At 45.3% G+C, this 22351-nt stretch overlaps 3 protein-coding genes and 1 pseudogene across 8 annotated transcripts in view; 2 read left to right on the forward strand and 2 right to left on the reverse strand.

The window, feature by feature from the left end:
* The window catches only part of LOC309345814 (interferon-inducible GTPase 5-like), a 157805-nt gene that overhangs the window by 23140 nt on the left and 112314 nt on the right, over positions 1-22351 (reverse strand). The window lies entirely within an intron of this gene.
* Positions 3142-22351, reverse strand: part of LOC309345812 (interferon-inducible GTPase 5-like) — a 42350-nt gene continuing 23140 nt past the window's right edge. The window contains exons 1-3 of one of the 2 annotated variants that reach the window (XM_081869211.1): positions 8755-8930; positions 8430-8566; positions 3142-4432 (exon numbers count right to left, since the gene is read on the reverse strand). In XM_081869211.1, the coding sequence (XP_081725337.1) occupies positions 3259-4416 (1158 nt within the window). In that variant the 5' untranslated portion in view covers positions 4417-4432; positions 8430-8566; positions 8755-8930 and the 3' untranslated portion in view covers positions 3142-3258. Of the gene's footprint in view, positions 4433-8421; positions 8567-8754; positions 8931-22351 lie in introns of those variants that run through there. The other variant, XM_081869210.1, reaches the window with a different exon arrangement.
* Positions 12654-20184, forward strand: LOC309345775 (interferon-inducible GTPase 5 pseudogene; annotated as a pseudogene). 3 transcript variants are annotated; one of them, XR_014161708.1, is made up of 4 exons: positions 12654-12887; positions 15659-15796; positions 17024-17147; positions 18594-20184. The product of XR_014161708.1 is annotated as an interferon-inducible GTPase 5 pseudogene (transcript). The 3 variants fall into 3 exon arrangements; XR_014161710.1 differs by having other exon boundaries at positions 12665-12887; positions 15662-15796; XR_014161709.1 differs by lacking the exon at positions 17024-17147 and having other exon boundaries at positions 12663-12887; positions 15662-15796.
* Positions 15303-22351, forward strand: part of LOC309345624 (uncharacterized protein) — a 146773-nt gene continuing 139724 nt past the window's right edge. Inside the window, exon 1 of the mRNA XM_081868827.1 lies at positions 15303-15576. The gene's annotated coding sequence lies outside the window, so the exon portion shown is untranslated. The remainder of the gene's footprint in view (positions 15577-22351) is intronic.

Below are 22351 nucleotides of genomic sequence, written 5' to 3' on the forward strand. Positions count from 1 at the left end.
TCTAATTCTCCAATGTTGTGTCTCTAATTTTAGATATCGTTTATTCAAACCTTGAAAATTTAAATTTAGCCTAATAATTATCCAAAATTTGTCTTTTCTTAAATTTAACTTAACTTCATACTTCACTTGATCTAGCTTAATGGTGCCAAGTTCTTTATAATCTAGCATCCTTCTTAACATTCATACAATTTACAATATTTTTGTAGATAGATCTTGAATTTCTTCCAGTCTTCTTCTACCGTCTCCTCTCCCAGGTCTCGGATTCTGCCGGTCATCTCGGCCAGTTCCATATAGTCTATCAGTTGCATCTGCCACTCTTCCAGTGTGGGTAAATCTTGGGATTTCCAGTGCTTGGCAACGAGTATCCTTGCTGCTGTTGTTGCATACATAAAAAATGTTCGGTCCTTCTTTAACACCCTCTGGCCGACAATACCCAGAAGGAAGGCCTCTGGTTTCTTAGGAAAGGTATACTTAAATACCCTTTTCAGCTCATTATATATCATTTCCCAGAAAGCCTTCACTCTAGGGCAGGTCCACCAGAGGTGAAAGAACGTTCCTTCATTTTCTTTACATTTCCAACATTTATTATCAGACAAATGGTATATTTTTGCAAGTTTGACTGGGGTCATGTACCATCTATATATCATTTTCATAACATTTTCTTTCAAAGCATTACATGCAGTGAAATTCAACCCAGTAGTCCACAACCTTTCCCAGTCCTCAAACATGATATTATACCCAATGTCCTGTGCCCATTTTATCATAGCCGATTTGACCGTTTCATCTTGTGTGTTCCATAAATATGCATGCCAACCAAAAGCATTATTAAAACCTTCCAAATCCAATACGTCAGTGTTTTCGAGAAGCAGCCAATCTTTTAACCAGCAAAAAGCTGCTGATTCATAATACAACTTTAAGTCTGGCAGGGCAAAACCCCCTCTTTCTTTAGCATCAGTTAATATCTTAAACTTAATTCTGGGCTTTTTGCCCTGCCAGACAAATTTGGAAATATCTCTTTGCCACTTCCCAAAGCACTCCGTTTTGTCCACAATCTGCAAAGTTTGAAACAAAAACAGCATTTTTGGCAATACATTCATCTTTATAGCAGCAAATCGGCCTAACAAGGAAAGTTTCAATCTTGACCAGCTTTCTAAATCTCTCTTAATTTCTGACCAACATTTCTCATAATTGTCCTTAAATAAACTCAGATTTTTTGCTGTTATATTTACCCCTAGGTATTTTACTTTTTTAACCACGTTTAACTCCGTCTCTTTCTGAAACTTTTCTGACTCAGTAACTGTCAAATTTTCCAGTACTTTAGTTTTTTGCTTGTTTAATTTGAATCCCGCCACCTGACCAAACTCATAGATCAATTGTAATACCCTTTTCGTACTAGATTCTGGCTCCTGTAGTGTTAAAACCAGGTCATCTGCAAAAGCTTTAAGTTTATACTGTTTCGCTCCGACCTGGAAGGCATCAGTTTGAGGAAGGCTGTAGGGATCTTCCAGACGTCCTTTTTATTGAGCATTCATATCTGAGATCATACTGGGGTGATTATAGGCAATCCCACTTTCAATACCCTTTGCATCTGCAAATGTTTTGGGATGGTCATTCTGCTTCGTTTGCAATAGGCATGGACTCCATAGTTTCCTACTAAAGCCATGCAACTTTTTCATAGCACAAATGTTCATGTGTGTGTGTGTGTTGCCCACTTTTGTCACACTACAGAGCAAGAGTGACCTTCCAGATGGGAATAATAACCGAGTGACATTCGGGAAGTGTTGCAGAACTATTAATAGAGTGGAATGGTATGTGGATGGTCCACTATAAACAACCCCCCTCCCATGCATTATTACTGTGTTGATGACATGTTGTCTCAAGGCAAATCTAAAAAAAATGTAGTATAAACACTGACAACTGGGAAAAACTGGACTGTGAGCACTCCAGTTGGAGAACAGCCTTTACCAAAGGTGTCATGGGCTTTGAAAACACTTGAACTCAGGACGCAAGGGAGAAACATGCTAAGAGAAAGGCACGCTTGGCAAATCCACACCGTGATCAACTCCTGTCTGGAAACCAATGTCCCCACTGTGGAAGGAAGTGTGGATCCAGAACTGGCCTCCACAGTCACCTACGGACTTAGTGTTAAAACCATGTTTATGGAAGACAACCTTACTCGGCTGGGGTGGGGTGTCTAGATAATTCACAATATTTCTTATTTATGAGACTTTTATGGAAAACTGAAAGCTGATTAGTTAGGGTGGCCATATTTCAAAAGGAGAAAATCCAAACACAAGAGTGTATGGTTTTTTCTCCCCCCCCCCCAAAAAAAGCTACACTCCTGACATGGGCTGCCATACATCCGGATTTTGCTGGACATTTCTAAAATAATTAGAGGGACCATGTGAAAGCAGTGTTGATTATAACACAAACGTCCTGGCAGTAGCAAGGAGATAAATTTAACCAATTAGTTTATTTCATGAAAACTTATACACCGCTTGATTCTAATAAAACCTCAAAGAGGTTTGCAAAGAGATAAACCAACAAAACCAGGAAACAATTACAGTTGTGCTTTAAGATATGCAAGAGTTAAAATACTAGAACAGATTAAAATTACCTCAAGTTTCTATTTCACAAATGTGGAGGCTCCTGTCTAGCTGAATGCCCTCCTTCCGTTTGAGTGTGTATGAGGGAAAGCAAAATCTGAAATAGATGTTGCATGGGAGTTGTGATATAGAGCTAACTCCTGTTCCTAAAGAAAAAAAGCCAATGCAATATATATAGAGAGAGAGAGAGGGGGGGGGAGGGAGAGAAAGAGAATGCTGCAGCCTGCATAAATTCTAACTTGAGACCATCCTTGCAAGCAGGATCACAGAGGTCACTAGTTTTTTCTAGTCTGACATCATATACAGAGCAATTCATTAGTGGACTGAAAGAATTATGAATAGGAAAAAGTCCATTTGTCCCAAAGTCTCCTTTTGGCATTGGTCTTAATTCTTATACATTGGATAGAGATGCTAATTTTAAAAAGTAACTGAAAGGGTATTATGCTGGCATTCAGATTATTTCACTTAGGGTTGTTGTTTTTAAAAAATGAGACGCCTAAGAATTATGGAATATTAAAAATAAAAAACCTGATCATCTGATTATTATTATTTTAATGTCTTTTGGTGGTGGTTGTTTTAAAAATGGAAACATGTCTAATTCGCCAGATACTATATATCAAGCACTTAGTCATCATAGTGCATCTGTTTGCTGCTAAATGGACTTTTTCCCCTCTGCCTCAAGAGCTTTGGACAGAACCCTCTGGGTGTCATCAGCAGCACCCGATATGCAATTCTGCATCATGAAGTAGGTGCGAAGAAGCGAAATCCCTCCGGACAGAAGGCAGCCAAAGATGGGGGAATGCTCCCAGTGGTGATATTCATAAGCCATCACTGAGAGTCCCACCAAGTCTGGCAGCACCCATAAAATGGCAGAGAACATTCCCAGGGACTGCATTGCTGCTTTAAGGGCTGTGCTTGTCTTTCCAACACGCTGGGCCAGAGCTGCAAGGGATCGATCGTCCAGGCCAAAGTCCAGGAAGCACCAGGAGCGGAACTTACTAAACAGAAATATGGGGAGAAGGAAGGGAACTAGGCTTCCAAGAGCAACCAGCAAAACAAGCCCTTTGGTCCAAATCTTCTCCTTCACAGTGGTTTTCTTTTTCTCTAAGATAGGCAGGCAGATGCTTGGGAAGCGGAGCAGAAAGGCTTGCCTCTTCAGCCGCAGGAGATCATTCTTCAGCGTTTCCTGCAGGAGGGGAAAGTCAAAGCGGTCGGCTTCCCAGTTGGAGACGATGAAGACTTGTGGGTCCCTCACTCCTTCTCTTACCAAGCACTCTTTGCAGTCCTCCTGGATGTACAAGAGGACCTTCTCCTCATTGTAGTCAGATGGCCGTTGCCTCTTGGCGGCCGACAGGTCCAGGTCTGCTTTGGTGCGCACAAAGTAGAAGCTCTTGCCCATATCTTGGATCTCACGGACCAGGTCAGAATGGGTGGAGCGGAAGCGCTGGGAGCCGACGATGACAAAGAAATCAAAGTGATTCAAATCAACCTTCTTCTCAAATTTGTCCTCCCCAAAAGTTGGCGTTCCCTTTCCTGGGTGGTCCCAAAGGATCACTTGCGGAAGTGTCGGGTGTGGGTAATCCTTGACTTGCACAGTCGTCATCTGTATGCCAGTCGCAGCGGCACCTGGGTCATCGGCCCGAAGACCCAGCATGGCATTGATGAAGGAGGACTTCCCGGAGCCGGGCTCTCCAACTATGGCAATGTGGAGCGTAGTGCTGTTGAAAAAGTGCAGTGGTTTTGCCAGCACATGCGACACAGCGCCTGCCAATTGGCCCTGAGAAATGGCTACCTCAAAGTCTTCCACCATTGTGGATCTCGGTGCGCTGCAGAGAAAGGAAGCAGGAAAATGTTAAGCGACCAGCCTAACTAGAAGCATTCATTAGTGGCATGCCCTCCATAAAATTTCCAGCGTCGCCAATATTATTATCATTTGCCAAGCAACAAAGCTTTACGGATATAAGGTATGAATCCCATCACATTCCATAATTCAGAAGTGAGCGCAAGGATAAAGTGCCCAAAGGTCATGGGACTTCAGGAGCTGGAGTTGGTGAGCAATAAAACACCCGTTGTCAGTGAAGTTAACACTTTACTCAAAGAAAACAGTGCAGTGCAGGCCAAGTGAACACAGCAACTCTTCCCAGTATCTCTTGCCCCAATGAAGCTGTTGCGAGGACTGTAGGTCCCCACATCCCCCGCTCTCTACAGTTCCTCCTTCCTTAGCAACCTGAATTTCTTTGGTCTTGTCTCTCATTGCTCTGCCCTCTTCATTCCTCTTCATGTTCTGGGAGACCAGGGGGGAGGGAAACTGGTTGCACCACAAGGGGGAGATTCCCTGTCTCTACTCTGCCTCTTGACCCCCCTCCCGTTCTGCCTCTGATTCTGGACCGCTCTCTGCCACAGACTCTTCCTGCTCACTAAACCCTGTTGCCTCTTCAGCTTCTGACATCTTCTCCTCTTCCCAGTCTGCTCTCTCTTCTCCCTCTGACCACTCATCTCCATCTCCATCCCACCCCCAATCCCTTGGCTCTGAGATTCTTCCCCTGGGGGTTCCCTTGGGCGTTCCCCAACTGGTGCCTCCCACCACTCCTCTGCTTCCATGACACAGGAGCAGAGCCCAAGAGCCCTGAATACAGAGAGGGACATGAGGAAGGGGACTCTCAGCATTTAAAGAAACTGCACTTCCTAATTTTTGATTATTTTTTTTTAGGTTGGGGAGGGACACTGTGCCCATTACATTGATGATTAAACCTTACATGTTTTTTAGAAAGATGCAACAAAGAGTTATCGGTCTGAAGGTGCAGAAGAAGAAGATCTGGTCAAAAAGAAGAAGGGGTTGGGGCAGTTTTATTTAAGAATGTTTTAAGAGCGCATCCTACCTTTACACACTGCATGTAAATTCTGCCCCTGCTTGTCATTGAAGTCAGAGGTTTTCAACCTTTTTGGGTCCCCAACTCCTTTGACCAAGTACCTTCTTTCTGCAGCACCCCTGTGGGGCTCAGGAGCCCAGTTTTGTCACCCCTTGCCTGCAGAGCTGGCAGCCTCTCATCTTTTTTCAAACAACCCCCCTCCTTGTTAAGTCTTCCCTCAGTCTCCTCTCCCCTTTCCTTGGGAGTCCTCTGGGCAGCTGCTGATGCAGCCCCTGGTCTCTGAGTTGCCTTCCCTGCCCTCAATAGAGGTGCCTCCTCACACTGCCCCACAGGGACCTGGGACTTGTCTGTCCATTCCCAACAGCAAGGGCTGGTGGTCTGGCTGGCTGGGCTCCCTCGCCCACTTGCCTGCTTACTCTGAGGCCCCGTTTCAGCTCCTGAAAACCAGCACCCCCTGGCCAGCCCCAGAGGCACCAGAAAAATGTAAAGTATTGCACTTGGGCAAAAAAAAATGAGAGGCACAAATACAAGATGGGTGACACCTGGCTTGAGAGTAGTACATGTGAAAAGGATCTAGGAGTCTTGGTTGACCACAAACTTGACATGAGCCAACAGTGTGACGCAGCAGCTAAAAAAGCCAATGCAATTCTCAATTCTGGGCTGCATCAATAGGAGTATGGCATCTAGATCAAGGGAAGTAATAGTGCCACTCTATTCTGCTCTGGTCAGACCTCACCTGGAGTACTGGGTCCAGTTCTGGGCACCACAGTTCAAGAAGGACACTGACAAACTGGAACGTGTCCAGAGGAGGGCAACCAAAATGGTCAAAGGCCTGGAAACAATGCCTTATGAGGAATGGCTAAGGGAGCTGGGCATGTTTAGCCTGGAGAAGAGGAGGTTAAGGGGTGATATGATAGCCATGTTCAAATATATAAAAGGATGTCACATAGAGGAGGGAGAAAGGTTGTTTGCTGCTGCTCCAGAGAAGCGGACACGGAGCAATGGATCCAAACTACAAGAAAGAAGATTCCACCTAAACATTAGGAAGAACTTCCTGACAGTAAGAGCTGTTCGACAGTGGAATTTGCTGCCAAGGAGCGTGGTGGAGTCTCCTTCTTTGGAGGTCTTTAAGCAGAGGCTTGTCAACCATGTCAGGAGTGCTCTGATGGTGTTTCCTGCTTGGCAGGGGGTTGGACTCGATGGCCCTTGTGGTCTCTTCCAACTCTATGATTCTATGATTTGCCTGGGGAGCTTGTAGCCAGGGATGCAGCAACAAACAGCTCTTCAAGCCTTTGGTAGGCAGAGACACCAGAGGGCATCAGATGAGGGAGTGAATGAAAGAGGGACAGAGGCCAGTGTTGCCTACGGCACCCCTGACCACCATTCAAGGCACCCCAGGGTGCCACGCCACCCTGGTTGAAAACCACTGATTTAAGTAATTAATAACCAGATACACCTTATGTGTCTAAATTCTCCACCCACTTCCCCCCTCCCCCAAGCTGTACATTACATTGGTAAAAGGTAAAGGTAAAGGTACCCCTGCCCGTATGGGCCAGTCGTGTCCGACTCTAGGGTTGTGCGGTCATCTCACTTAAGAGGCCGGGAGCCAGCGCTGTCCGCAGACACTTCCGGGTCACGTGGCCAGTGTGACAAAGCTGCTCTGGCGAGCCAGCACCTACGCAGCAGCACATGGAAACGCCGTTTACCTTCCCGCTAGAAAGCGGTCCCTATTTATCTACTTGCACTTAGGGGTGCTTTCGAACTGCTAGGTGGGCAGGAGCTGGGACCGAACGACGGGAGCACACCCCGCCGCAGGGATTCGAACCGCCGACCATGCGATCGGCAAGTCCTAGGCACTGAGGTTTTACCCACAGCGCCACCCGCGTCCCCATTACAGTGGTACCTTGGTTTAAAAACATAATCCGTTCCGGAGGTCCGGTTGTAAACCAAAACAGGTTTTAACCCAAGGCGCACTTTCGCCAATGGGGCCTCCCCCCAAAAAAATTGGTTTTGATTTTTAAAAAAGGGACACGCACTTCCTGGTTTGACATGGTTGTAATCCAAAGCGGTTGCAAACCAAGGTACCACTGTATCAGCTTTCCAAGGAAATGGTTTCTCTTCTCAGATTGGGGACAGCCTCCCCCCTCCTTCTCCCCAAGCTGTGGAAGGACCAGACACAAATTCCTCTCCTCCTGACCCCTCAGCAAACCTTTATTTTCTTTCCCCTTCTCTTTCCCCCCTCCGAAGTTTTTTAGGAGTGAGAGACTTTTACTCACGCTCCTGACTGGAAATTACTTGGGGGGCTGCTGAGATTTCTTGTTGGTGTTGCTGGGAGAGGAAAGGGGGGGAGCACAGAGCAGGGTTAGTGTTCGAAAGTCGGCCAGAAGTTGGGTCCTTTCTCTCTCTCCCCCCACCCCACCATCTTTTCTTCAGGGAGGGAGAGAATGGGATGGGAGCTCTTTTCCTTCTGATCCTGGCATCCAAGTTGAGGAAAGATCCCGAACACGAGGGGAGGGGTTAATGAATGAGGTCTCCCTCTCCCCCCCCTCCCTCCCTGCTCCAGGTGTGTGTTGGGTATGCGGGCGAAGAGCAGCCTGGAAGGGAGGGTTGTGTGCACCAGAAGGAGGGCAGCCTCGTAGCAGCTGCAGAGGGGGATGTCGAATGAACACGCGTCACCGCTCGAAAGGGAGACCCGTGTTGATTTCAGAGCAGTTACTTACAACTCTTAGAGTAGCACGAGCTCTGCTTGCTCCCTGGTGATGGCATGTTATTTATTCCCTTTGCAGCGGGAAAGAAGGGCAGCCTTCTCCAACATCATCAAGAGTAAAAATAAACGATTCTGCCGCCCCCGCCTAGCAATGAGCTCAGAGTCTCCTTTAACGCAGACACGCTCAGAGAAAAACAAAAAACACGAAAATCATCAGAGCCCCAGGAGAAATGCTCACCTCCTTACCTGCTGCCAGTCCGGTTTTTTTGCAGTAAAGCTCAGTTCCCTCTTCGGAGGCTTTGCTTGCTGGTCTCTTAGGCTTTTCTCCGTCCAACTCTCTTCCTCGCTCTCGCTTTTATTCCCTCTCCCTCCCGGTCGCCGCACTAAAAAAAGCAAAGAAGAAAGCGAAAGTAGGAGCGATGACGAGATTGCAACGCCTAGCCAGAGCCGCATTCCCCGCTAGAGGGAGCTCCAAGCAGCCTGATTGACCGCAGTGCAGCTGCCTTTAAAAGGGAAGGTCCCCAAGGCTCACTCGTGAAACTTGAAGCATCCGAGATGGTTAATCCTTTACCTCTGCCGTAGCTGCCTCTGTGCCCGTCTCAGCAGCTCCCGCGTTTTCTGCACTTAAGCCCCACATGGCACTGATTTCAGGGGGTTGATCTAGATGATCCTTGGGTTCCCTTCCAGATCTCCAATTCTACGATCCTAGATCCTAGCGGCGCGAAATCTTTTGGCACCTGCAAAGAAGAAAACAGGACGGGTCCTATGGCCTGTCTCAACTGCTTTAAGGTTTTATTGCAATTAAGCAGGACATAAATGCTGCGAAATAAACAGTGTTGTTCCACAATGCTTCCTTCACAGCTTGGATGCCTGCAGCTCACGATCTCGTTGGTCCAACAGCAGCAACATCTGTACCATGATGTATTTATTGCTTTAAAAACCTCTTCCAACAAAGCTTTATGTATTGAATGAGTCAGTGCCCATCATACTTTCTAACCCCTATTAACCAGGGCCAGTGAGGACAATCATGCAGGCAGGATAAAATCTGCCACTCACTCCTGATATTTGGGTAGATCTTCTGTAATTCAGAGCAGGGCTTTGAGTGTGACTTTCCCTGTTCTGTGGAATAGCATTCCTGCAGAGATACAACAGGAACCTGCTACCGGCAATTTCTGGAAAGAACTGAAGATGTTTTCATTCCGACAAGTTTTCCCAGGTGGATGAATAGGTTGCTGCCATGAGTGTCTACTTAGCATTGTTTGGAAACATATTTACTTTTTCCCCTGTGTTGTTTTAAATGCTTTTCAGCTGTGTTCATTGCATTTGTACACTGCCTTTTGAGGATGATAATAATAACAATTATAATCATAATAAATAGAAGTCCTGATGAATTTTCATGAGAACTTTAAAAAAAAGGAATTAGCCAGCTGATATGGAGATGGGAAGAGCTGAACTTAAATATTGGAAAAATGAGAAACAGAGAGAAACTGAAAATAATAAATTTGCCCACTTCCCGCAGATCTCCCCCTATGCTGAAGGAAATACCATGCCATTCCCCCTTCTACACAAATGTTAATGGGGCAGGAGTCCCTGTCCTCTTTTACAACTCATCTCCCCCACATCTCCTCTGAAATCTGCTCTGGAAGGTTGCTCCCAGCTGGGAAGGTGTGCAAGTCATTCGCTTGGGTGAGGAGAAAACATGATGCAGACAGTGAGGTTGAAGCTGGAAGCTCCTCATATCCTTCAGAAGAAGGATATTGACAAGCTGGAACTTGTACAGAGGAGGGCAACCAATCAAAGCTTTGGAAACCAAGCCTTATGAGGAATGGTTGAAGGAGCTGGGAAAAGAGAAGATTGAGAGGAGATACGCTAGCCATCTTCAAATATCTCAAGGGTTGTCACACAGAAGAGGGAATAAGGTTGTTTTCTTCTGCTCCGGAGGGTAGGGCCTGAACCAATGGCTTCAAATTACAAGACTGAATATGAGGAAAAAATAGTTTATTTTTTGGAAAAGTTCTAAGATTCTATAGAGTGTCTATAGAGCCTGCATGAGAAGCTGGCTTTGCAAACCAGGCAGGCAGGAAGGACACCAAACTCCCTCAGAGTGATCCTAGACTGACAGCAAAGCCTGTGTCTTATCCGACACCCTCAGCCTTAGGGGACATAATACAGGGGGCACCGGGCAACGCTCCCTTCAAGGCTTTCCATGGCCCCCAGCTTGTCCTCCAGCTTCCTGCAACCTTGGGAGCTGGAGCTCTTCACCACCCCCACCCTCTGACTCCGTCTATTTGCAGACTGGACAGGCAGGTAGCAGCTGCATCTGCAAAGCCAACTGAGAAGTGTCTGCAGCGATAACTTCTTGCCCCACGCTCTGAGTGCCAGCAGTGGCTATTTTAATCTGAAATCTTCTGACACACTGTACTGCGGTAAGAGTTCAGAAACCCAATCAGGACCCAGCCCAGTTCAAGAATTGATTTACAAGGAGGAGGGGGACCTACAGCAACCCCATCAACTTTCGTTTTCTCAGAAATCACCTGTTTGAGCAGAGCTGTGTGTTGGGCAGGGGAGGGGGAGAGGGGAACTTGTAAACAGGATCTAATTTCTGCTCCAAGATATTAAAAACCCGAAGCTACTTTCCCCTTTCAAGGTTATGCAGGGTATACAGTTGCAAATCATCACCAGCAGAGCATTTAGTAACAAATACATGCCTGCACCAGTTAATTAGGCTTTTGTCGGAAATAAGCTCAATGGCCCTTGGTGATTTAAAACTGCATAGGGGTTTTCAGTCTCTATTCAGGGTCTCCCATCAGAAGTATGTGCCATACTTTTTCGTGTATAAGACTAGGGTTTTTTTTACCTTAAAATAATGTTTAAAAATTGGGTTCATCTTATACACAGATAGTGCACTGTAGGCGTGTTATACATGGAAAAATGCAGTATGTCATTCCTAGATCAAAATTGGTGATACATGGTCATCACTGCTGATCTTCAGTGCACAGCTACAACAAGGCAAGTCTGTCTGTGAGTTTATGCACATTCCCAGCCTATGGACCTTGACAGTGAAACCTGACAGGTCTGAGCAGCACTACATGTGAACCAATATAACATGCTTATGAAGCTTTCCCATTCTCAGAATTTTCTGCAATGCAAATGGGTCATGTGACAAAGGATGCCCAGGAGTTCCTCAGCAGACAATTTGGTGTTGAAAGGGCTCCCTTTAAGCAGAACAGAAGCACATGCTAATGCAATATGCTCACTGACACATACACCCCCCTCCCCATCTATTTTGATGCAAATAACAAGTGAGGTCTATGCAGAGACAGGGTTGGAAGAAAGAACTTGACACACTTCAGACAGGAGGCAGAACCTTGTTGTCATTGCATTCTTACACTGTCTCCCAGCTCCATCTGGTACACAGGCTGAGACCCTACCTGCCCACGGACTGTCTCACCAGAGTGGTGCATGCTCTAGTTATTTCCCACTTGGACTACTGCAATGCGCTCAACGTGGGGCTACCTTTGAAGGTGACCCGGAAACTACAATTAATCCAGAATGCGGCAGCTAAACTGCTGACTGGGAGTGGCTGCTGAGACAATATAACACCTGTCCTGAAAGACCTACACTGGCTCCCATTACGTTTTCAAGCACAATTCAAAGTGTAGGTGCTGACCTTTAAAGCTCTAAATGGCCTCGGCTCAGTATACCTGAAGGAGCCTCTCCACACCCATCTCCACTGAATTCCAGCGCCGAGGGCCTTCTGGCCGTTCCCTCACTGCGAGAAGTGAAGCTACAGGGAACCAGGCAGAGGGCCTTCTCGGTAGTGGCGCCCGCCCTGTGGAATGCCCTCCCATCAGGTGTCAAGGAAATAAACAACTATCTGAGTTTTAGAAGACATCTGAAGGCAGCCCTGTTTAGGGAAGATTTTAATGTCTAATGCTTTGCAATTTTTTATGTGCTGTAAGCCTCCCAGAGCCAGATGGGTGGAGTATAAATAATAAATAATAATAATTATTATTATTAGTAGTAGTAGTATTGCATCTGATGTATTGCAAATGCAGGTCTGGTTGTGCAGCCATGGACATCACATGCCTTGATCAGCCACATTTTCCTCGTAGGACTGCTCTGCTCCCCCAGCCTGCCATTTACACCCCAGCCTCTGGATTTTATCCCACATTACTCATGCTCAGAGCACACCAGCTGAAATGAATGTACCTGATTAACTGGAAGGTTAAAAAATAATAATGGAAATTTCTACGGTCCGTTGCAAATATTCTACACTGCAGTAGCAGGAAGGCCAGGCTCTGTGTAGTCCTCTTCCATCAATGCCCCGCTGCTTAAGTGCCGACAACTCAGGTGCTGCTGAGACTGGCACAGAGGCAACAACAGTAAAGGATTACTTCCATGGGATGCTTCCACGGATGATCCTTTGGGACTTCCCAGAAAAGGCAGCATCCCCGCTGGCAAACGGGCTGCTTGGACTCTGGCCAGGAATGCGGCTTCGGCTATTTGTTGCGATCTTATCTCATCCCCGCTGGTTACCTTCGCTTTCTTTTTTGCTTTTAGTGGTGTGACGATCAGGAGGGAGAGAGGGTATAAAAGGGAAAGAGAGGGAGATAGCAGGACGGAGAAAAGCGCGAGAAACCTCGAAGCAAAACCTCCGAGAAGAGGACTGAGCTTGGCTGCAAAAAATTGGTCCGGCAGCAGGTAAGGAGTTGAACTTTTCTCCTGGGTCTAGAATGATTTTCGTTTCTTTTTCAGCTTGTTTGCGTTAAAGAAGACTCTGAGCTTCTTGCTTGGTGGGGGCGGCAGAAACAATTGTTGTTGCTGGTTGGTTGGGGTTTTTTAGCCTTTTTTCCTTTTTATTGTTATTATGTTAATTATACTATAGCTATTGTGATATTATATTATCATATCGTATTATATCCAGAGGTTTTTTCTTAAAAAATGTTTAGGGGTACTCTCATTTGACCATTCAAAACCACCATTTTATAGTTCAAATCAGGGAAAATAAATACAGTAAATGGTCAGAAGTGCAAAGAACATGCATTACCTCATATTACACAGCTGACAGCTCACAGTAACTTCCACATTGGCATGAGGTTGCGTGTCAAAACCCCTCCCACCAGAAAGAAAGACACAGGACCCGATGTTTAAGTTTTAATGGGCATGAAATGGCCACAACTTTATTGATTAGAGGATTGAAGGTATTGGCCCTAGGCATTGGCTCCTATCAGCTACCCGGGATGATGACCGGGAAGGGTTAACACGAACCGTGGGAGAGCCTGTTGAAGTACGCCAACTAGGATCCCACGGGTGTCACCGCTTGGGGCGTGCCGGGGGCCCTTACCAAGCTAGGTTTTGGACAAGACAACGCCCCTCGGAGTCCTCTACCGGACTACCCCATTTCCTGGGGGAAGGTGATGGCGTTCCTTCCCCCCCATCCATTTGCATAACAATAGAACCCCAGCCAATGCCTAACCGCCAATACGGGGAAAGTTGTGACGTTTGCTATGAGGTAGGCGAAAAAACCAAGTGGCAGAAAGATTGCCAACTTGGAAAAATTCCTACCAGGCCCCTTGCGGCGACCAACCGAAGTCCATAGCAAGGTCATGATGACCTACGGCTGCCTAAGTATCTAAGGGTGGGTGGGATGGGCAAAAAACCTCTCAGCTGGTCGGGAGTGAAGAGGGCGGACCCTGGGCATGCCCGGCTTAAAATACATAAAGCCACGCCTCCCCCTGGCCTGCCGATAGGCGGCCAGGGTCGCGGGCACGCCCAGGGATTCCCCCAGTTCTCGCGGGGGGCCAAGGACAGCCCCCGCGCCTGGGGGGGAGGGGCTAGACCGCAACCCCCTCTCCTCCCCAGGGTCGGAAATGGCTTTGTGTGCACTAACATCTTCCTGATTCCTTCCTGGGAAAGGAAAGGAAGCCGCCATCAGAGGTGGTAACAACAAACTGTTTAGGGGCATGTGTACCCCTGCGTCCCACCCCCAGAAAAAAAGGACTGATCATATCATATTGTAAACAATAATATTATTATCAGCAATGATGTTCTAGAAGGCTGCCCCTTTTCCCGGCAGCAAAGGGAATAAATAACATGCCACAAGTAGCTAGTGCTACTTTTAGAGTTTTAAGTAACTGCCCTGAAGTCAATGCAACCGGTCTCCCTTTCGCGTGTTAATTCAATATATCCCTCTGCAAAGCCCCGCCCCCATGGGTATTATTCCTGAAAGAAAGCAGCAGGACCACGGCTGCGCCCCAGCACTTGCTGACGTGCAAAAATGGTATCTGTGAGCTACTTCTGATTAGAGAAACTGCATGGCAAGGGTTCAAGGCAGGGCAGAAGATGCTGGAGCTTCTCTCGGTTCTGGGTTGGTGCTGCCTGATGAGCCTGGATAGCTCAGTGGGTTAGACCGTGGTGCTGATAACGCCAAGGTTGCAGGTTCGATCCCTGTATGGACCAGCTGCATATTCCTGCATTGCAGAGGGTTGGACTAGATGATCCCCAGGGTCCCTTCCAACTCTACAGTACTGTTTCTACGACTTTTCCAAGTCACCCTTTCGGGGCTTTCCGTATCCTTCCATGACTGTGGTACGAAATATGAAACTTCCCTTCTCCATGCACCTTAGTCCTGCTGCAAAATCGCCTCCCCATATCAATTCAAACAAACAGACAGACAGACCGACAGACAGACAAACAAAACCCCACTGATTTATTTATTCATTATATTTATATAGCTTTCGGGACAAGATAATGTTGCTGATAATAGGTTGTCTTCAACTAACATTTACTCAGAGTAAACCTATTGAAATTAATGGACCTTAGGCATGGTTATTAATTTCAGTGAGTCTACGCTGAGTAAAACTTAGTTGACAAGAACCTGATGTGGATATTTCCCCCAGTACCACACTTTAAGAATATTTCTGGGCTCTTTCTGCATCACTTATTTCAACCCCCGACTCCTTTTTTCACCCAACCCTTGGTGACGTTTCTAAAATTATTCTTTTTATTGGTGACTTTTGTAAAAGTGGCAGGGCGAGACTTGGCTAGAATATGCTAGGGATATGCACAGTGCATTGGCTTATTTATTTATGAAGTGTATTATCCAAAGTTTTAGCCAAAAAAGGAATCTTCCATGGAGTGTGAATGCTTCCTTTAGACACATCTCTTGTGGGATGAACAATTTGAATTCAAAAAAGATCCACACCTCACACAAATATGTTTTAAGGGTTATGTGTGAATGCATGCACATATAGATTTCTGAGAGATCGACAACAGGCACAATTCTTCCCTTTTTTTGAAATACTACCAACTGCTGCTCATACAACCAGGAGGGAGAGGGCATAAAAGAAAGGAAGGAAGAGAGTTGGAAGGTGAAAAGTGTTAAGAGACCTAGAAGGGGAGGGGAAGTTTTAAACTCTCTAGCAATCTTACATTTTCTTCGCCCGCATCTTCATTTTAGTATTTGCTTTTAGTAGTGCGAAGAACAGAAGATAGAGGGAATAAACAAGAGAAAGGAAGAGAGTTTGAAGTAGAAAAGTGTTAAGAAACCTGGAAGTGAAACCTCCGAGGAGGGGACTGAGCTTTGCTTCAAGAAATCGGACAGGAAGCAGGTGAGGAGCCGAATTTTCTCTTGGAACTATGATGATTTCCATTTTTTTTTGAGCTTGATTGCATTAAAGGAGACTCTGAGCTCCTTGCTTGGGGTGGGGTGGGGTGGCAGAATTCTTTATTATTACTATTTTTAATGTTGGAGAAGGCTACCCTTCTACAAAGGGAATAAATAACATGCTGTCACGGCTGAGCTAGTGCTACTATAAGAGCTTTAAGTAACTGCTCTGAAGCCAACACGCGTCTCCCTCTCAAACGATGCTGCGTGTTAATTTGACACATCCCTCTGCAGCTGCTATGAGGCTGCCCTCCTCCTCCTCCTCCTCCTCCTGGCACCTGTCTCTTTTCCTTTCCTTGGCACAATGGAGAGAGAAGCTCTTTGGAAGCTGTCACACCACATAGTCGCTGTCCCGTCCTTCATCTTTCTCTGTTCCTCTTCCCTATTTACTAAAAAGATTTGCAAATATCCTCTGGGACCAGCAGGGCTTCCTTTTCCCTGGACTCAACTCTGTCATATATATTTTGGTGCCCAAAGTCTGTTTGTTTGCTTTTTAGAGTGCACTTGGAGAAAAATGTGTAGTTGGGAGCAGTGGTGTACCATGGGTTGGCGCCACCCACAGAGAGGAGTCCTGGGCCAGGCTGCACTGAGGTCAGCCCTTCCATGTCTGCTCCACCTGTCTCTGCCCCCCCACATCTGCCCCATCCACTGTCACTCTCTACTTCACCTGTCCCTCCCCCGTCCCCTGCGTTACCTGCATCTGGGTGTGTTATGTACTAAGCTTGGATCCTAGAACAATAGGCAAGTAGGATTCTAGAATGCAACAACTGATTGGCCTGCAGGAAAAGACCAATCAGGCTCCAGGAGGTAAGCAGAATCAGCCAGTCAGATGGGACTCATTGTGTAAATAATGTATATAAGAAGCATGAGATTTGGGGGGCAATTCAGTCATTGTTTTACAAGCTGCAATAAAGAGCATGAAATCACTACAGGACTCTTGAGTATATTTCAGGTTGTGCCCCCTAAAAACTTGTGCCCGAGACAACCATCCCGCTGACCCCCCCCCCCACATTACATCACTGAGTGGATCTACCCTATGCTTCCTGTTATGGGATGCATATCAGCCTAACTGAGAAAGACAAAGTTGGTTCAACAGCCTTCTGAGGTCTGCCCATCTGGATGTTTTTCACTGTGGTTGCCATGGGACTTGGACAATTGCTTTGTTTTTCAGTAAAACTCTGAACTAGTTCTTCTGCCACAAAGTCCAGAGAGAACAGGAGAGTGTAAGCAGCTGAAGGGAGAAGATAAACTATCCTGTCATCAAACAACTGTTTGTCAAGGATCTTGAGGAGCAAGTAAGTCTTAACAGAGGCCCTTCAAAGTCTTTCCCTCCCAGCCTGCTTTCCCCTTGCTCAGCTGGCAGCCTTGCGATCCTAATGATGTTTGATCTTCTGCTGCTCTTGAGCTTTCCCCTAAGGTTTATAGCAGCATTGGGAAGCAAATGGCATGCTTCTGAAGCAGAGTTAGAAAACCTCCCTCTCTGTCTGCCAAGCAGTGGCAAGAGCCCATGGGGTCTGTGGTCCTTTGCAGAATTGAGACACAGCAGAGACTTTAAGAAATTCACCTATTTACCCTATTTTCAGTCTGCACGGAGGGAGTCCAGATCTTACAGCATGCTCTTTTCAAGAGGGAATTGTCCCCCCACAGTAGTGCAGCCCTAGGGCATTTCTCCCAGTCAGCCTGCAGCCAGCCTGCCCAAGATGGATCCCAGTCTTTCTTCCTCCTTCTTCCTCCCAGCAAATCTTGCTCAAAACTCTTCATTTCCTGCCGCCTCAAACAAACACCCCATCACCTGTGTAGGGAGAGACTTCAAGAGTGCCAACACTTGCCTTGGAATCTTCCAGTGGAAAGTCGCTGGAAACTGTGGTGTCTTTTTGATATATGGTGCTGTGTTTGCACACCCACCCACCCACCACCTCAGCACAAGATGGAAGGGCTCACAATATTAACACTCCAACAGATGTTAATTCCCCAAAAGTTTTCTTGCAGGGTTTCAGCACAGAGAGCAAGTTTGGTCTTTGTCTTCCCTGTTCCAGATGAGACTAGACAAAGGCCCTGGTGAGGCTGCATCCAGACATTTGATTGGGGGGGGGGAGCCTATCCTGTCCTTCTTGAAGCATTATTAGCTAGTCATTTCTATGGCAACACATCTGAACTTGACCAACTCTTTAGATATGTAAATGAATGCTCAACAGACTTGTCCAGATCCATGAACTTGGCCAGATTAGTTTGACCACTTCAGTTCCTTTTACTACAAAATCCAATCTTACAGTTATGAAATCACAGGCTTAGCGGGGACCCAAATATATCATTTAAGCTAGCTCCCAATCCTAGAATCATAGGAGCCAACTCCTAGGGACAGCGGGAGGCCCCACTAGCGAAAGTGTGCCTCAGGTTAAGAACAGTTTCGGGTTAAGAACAGACCTCTGGAACCAATTAAGTTCGTAACCCGAGTTACCACTGTATGTAAAAACAAAAACAGAAAAAGCAAGGAAATTGAAAGTCTGGATTAAAAGGGGTGTGTGAAATATAAAATGGCATTTTGATAATGATGCTGTTGTGTGGACACTGAGCACAAAAGGAATTATTTGTAGAAATACTCACAATATAAAAATTCAAACATTTTTTGCTGAGCAGAAAATATTTGTATTTGAGCTGAGTGTAAATCATCACTGAGTTTCCCAGCTAGATGGGCCAATAGTATTGACCAAGCCTTTCTAAGCTCTCCCTTTTTCTTCTAGGATGAATTCATATGCAGAAAAACTTTCATTGTTCTTCTCTGAGAGTATCCAGGCTATATTGAAAAATACAGGTGTGAATGTAGACCCTGATATATTTTTCAATATAACAATCAAGATATATGAGGAGTTTATGGAGGCTTTCAGTGATGGTGGAATGAAGGAAGCAGCTTTTGAGGTAAAAGAGGAGCTGGAGGAGTTGGAAAACACTGAGCTTCACATTGCCATCACTGGAGAGACGGGCTCTGGGAAATCATCCCTCATCAATGCTCTCCGAGGCCTGAAGGCAGAAGATGATGGTGCCGCCCCTGTAGGAGTGACAGAAATGACACTAGATCCAAAGCCTTATCTGCATCCTAACTATCCCAAAATGAAATTCTGGGACCTGCCAGGAATTGGATCCCCACATTTTTCACCAGACAGTTACCTTAAGAAGGTGGATTTCCAGCGCTATGACTTCTTTATCATTGTTGGCTCAGAGAGATTCCGATCCAACCTTATTAACCTAGCTCAGGCGATCCAGAATATGGAGAAGAAGTGTTATTTTGTGCGCTCCAAAGTAGATTCAGATTTATACAACATGGAAAGGTCTTATCCAAATACCTTCAATGCAGAGGGGGTCCTTGAAAAGATGAGGAATGACTTCAAGGAGCAGCTTAGGAAGTGCTTCAGGAACACCATCCCTCAAGTCTTTTTGATCTCCTCCTGGGACCTTGACAAGTATGACTTCCCCCAACTGGTGGAGACCTTGGAGAAAGATCTGCCCAGCCTGAAGAGACTTGCATTCCTGCTCAGCCTTCCCATGTTTTCCCCTGAATTCACAGAAAAGAAGAAATCTGCGCTGAAGAGCCACCTGTGGAAAATATCCCTGGTGTCTGCTGGCATCAATGCTATTCCCATTCCACAGCTTCCTCTGGCTTGTGATGCTGCCTTCTTGCTTGGGTCCATGGTTGCCTTCTACAAGATGTTTGAGCTGGATGATGGCTCCTTAGCTAGGCGGGCCAGAGTGGCCAGGAAGCCTGTTGAAGAACTGAAGGCCGTGATGAAGTCTCCTCAGGAGAAAGAAATTACCATCGATCTGGTTATAAAGAAAATAACCAATTATGCAAAAGAATTATTCCCGCCTTCCCTAGTTAGAAGCTTGGCAGCAGCAGGGGTGTCTTTTGTCATCACTTATTGGATGCTGTCGAGCTTCCTGGATAATCTAGCTGAGGATGCTGAAAGGGTTCGAAAGAAAGCCCTGGAACCCAGAGCCCTAGGCAGAGCACCCTTCCCAAGACCAGAAGAGTGTGAGGACCGCCTCTCTCCATATGAACCTACCAGGACTCAGAGAGCATCTTCCGAGGCCCTCCTTCATGTGGCTCCTACACAAGAGATCCAGAGGGTGGCAACACAAGAACGGGCTTTCTCTTCCTTTGGCAGATTGACATCCGATGTCCTTTTAAATGTGATGTGTGGGTGGGGGATAATTGGCTTATTTTTGTTCTTGTTTTTATTACGTATTTTGTTTCTTTTATTTTGTATTTTTATGTCTTTTATCCTTGCTGATTCAGGCAGTTATGATTTAGTTAAGATTTAGTCAAGGTTTCTCATCCTTATTTTAGATTCGTAATATTTTAGATTTGTAATGTTAACATATTATAATGTTTTTATGTTATTAACCTCATTTAACTTATTTTCTGTGGTGCTCAATTAAGTTCATCCTTGAAGATTCATCCTTGAACACTAAAATTTTTGTGTTGATATGAAGAGGGGCTAATTTTGTCATAAAGGGAACTGAGACGATAAACTGGATTTCTGATTCATAGAAATCGAGCTTAATTTTTTCCCCTGAACAAAGCAAAACTGTCACACTGCCCACTCTCCTCTCCCCCTTTTACTTTCAAAATGCTTTGCTGACACTAAGAGCAGCCCCTCTTTTCTCTCTTTTTAATTTTTTTTTAATTCAAAGTTATAACAAAACATATTTTCCAAAAACATATCCTTATTCCCCCCCATTTTTCCTCCCCCCACCCCCCACAAAACCCATCCCGTCACCCCACCCCCGACTTCCCTCAGTTCCAGTCTTTGGTTTCTCCAATAATGCTATTTTCTGCATGTTACAAAGTTGTATAGATCCTCCAACTGTTTAGCTAATTATTATCAGTAAAAAAATTGTGGATGTTTATTCAAAACCTGCCAAGGAGTCCAGTTCACTTTGTTGCGTCTTCAAATACTTTGTGAAAGGTTCCCATCCATCCTTAAAGTCACAGTTATCCTTGTCCCGTAGCTTATGTGTCAATTTTGCCAGTTCTGCATAATCCCTCAATTTTTCTTGCCATGATTCTTTAGTTGGGATTTCTTCAGTCTTCCATCGTTGTGCTACCAGAATTCTCATGGCCGTTGTCGCATACATGAAGATGTTTTTCAACTTTTTGGGCAGGTCTTTCCCTACAATCCTCAACAAAAATACCTCGGGTTTTTTTAACAAATGTTAAATGGAACATTTTCTTCAGTTCATTGTATATCATTTCCCAAAAATTTTAAATTACTTTACAATCCCACCACATATGATAAAATGTTCCCTCCTTTTCCTTACACTTCCAACATATGTTTGAACTAGTTTTGTACATTTTCCCTAGCTGCACTGGTGTTGTATACCATCTGTACATGTAGTTCTCCTTCAACAGTGAACAATCTGTAAATTTTAAGTCAGTTTTCCATAATTTAACCCAATCCTCCATCATAATGTTGTGACCTACATCTTGTGCCCATTTAATCATAACTAATTTTACCTCTTCATCTTTTGTCTCCCATTCTAATAGTATGCTATATGCGGCCTTCAGTAATTTCACTTTCACCTCAATCACTTCCGTTTGAAACCTAGATCTAGTATAACCAAATCCTTTCTTACAGTCTTCTTTATATGTTACATGTAATTGTCGATAATGCAACCAACTCTGAAAGTGGTCTTTGATCTCACCATAATCTCTTAATTTCCATTTCCCATCATGTTCCTTTAATAAATCAGCATATATGAGCCATTTTCCTTTCTTTCCAAGTGGTTTGAGCAGTAATGCTTCATGTGGTGAAAGCCACCATGGAGTCTTTTGTTCCAATAAGTCTTTATATCTCTCCCATACTCTCATTAATGATTTCCTGATTATATGGTTGCCCTCTATTCTCCCTTGGTTTGAGCGTCATCTCTCCAAGTGAGACATTCTGTGTTAGGTGGCTGGGGAGAGTTGCCTATACCACAGGGGCTAGAAATTGTTTTAAAACATAGCTAAAAGTTCAAAATTAATAAAGTAAGGAGTTCCTACAATTTTGAACTTCTTGTTATGGCATTTTTTAAAAACATGAGTCTTGTTGCCTCAGGGTTGTTCAGTCTGAGGATAGTAGAGCCTACAGACTATTTGGGCTAGGAGGGATTTTGTGAGCTTGGGTTTTGCGTGTTTCTCTGTGTGCGGTTTTTCTTTTTTAGTTAAAATTATTGAAATCCATGATTTGCAGGCAGCTTAGGAAGTTTGCAGTTAGACTCTCCACCGCATGGGAAGGCAGAACATGAAAGGAATCCGGCCAGAGATAAGGAGACCCAGCAACAGGCCAGTGATTGGCTGAGTTCCTTATATAGGCATGACCTACAACACTGGTGTGTGTTGGAGAGTGTTAGTGTGATGTGGTTAGTTCTGAGGAGTTGCTGAGAATGAGAAGTTTTGTTGTAAATAAGTAACTTGTGAATAGGCTTGTATGTCTGCTGCTGTAAATAATAAAAGAACAAG

Source organism: Podarcis erhardii (genome assembly GCF_964252035.2).
Source record: "Podarcis erhardii genome assembly, chromosome: 7".
Classification (NCBI taxonomy): Eukaryota; Metazoa; Chordata; class Lepidosauria; order Squamata; family Lacertidae; genus Podarcis; species Podarcis erhardii.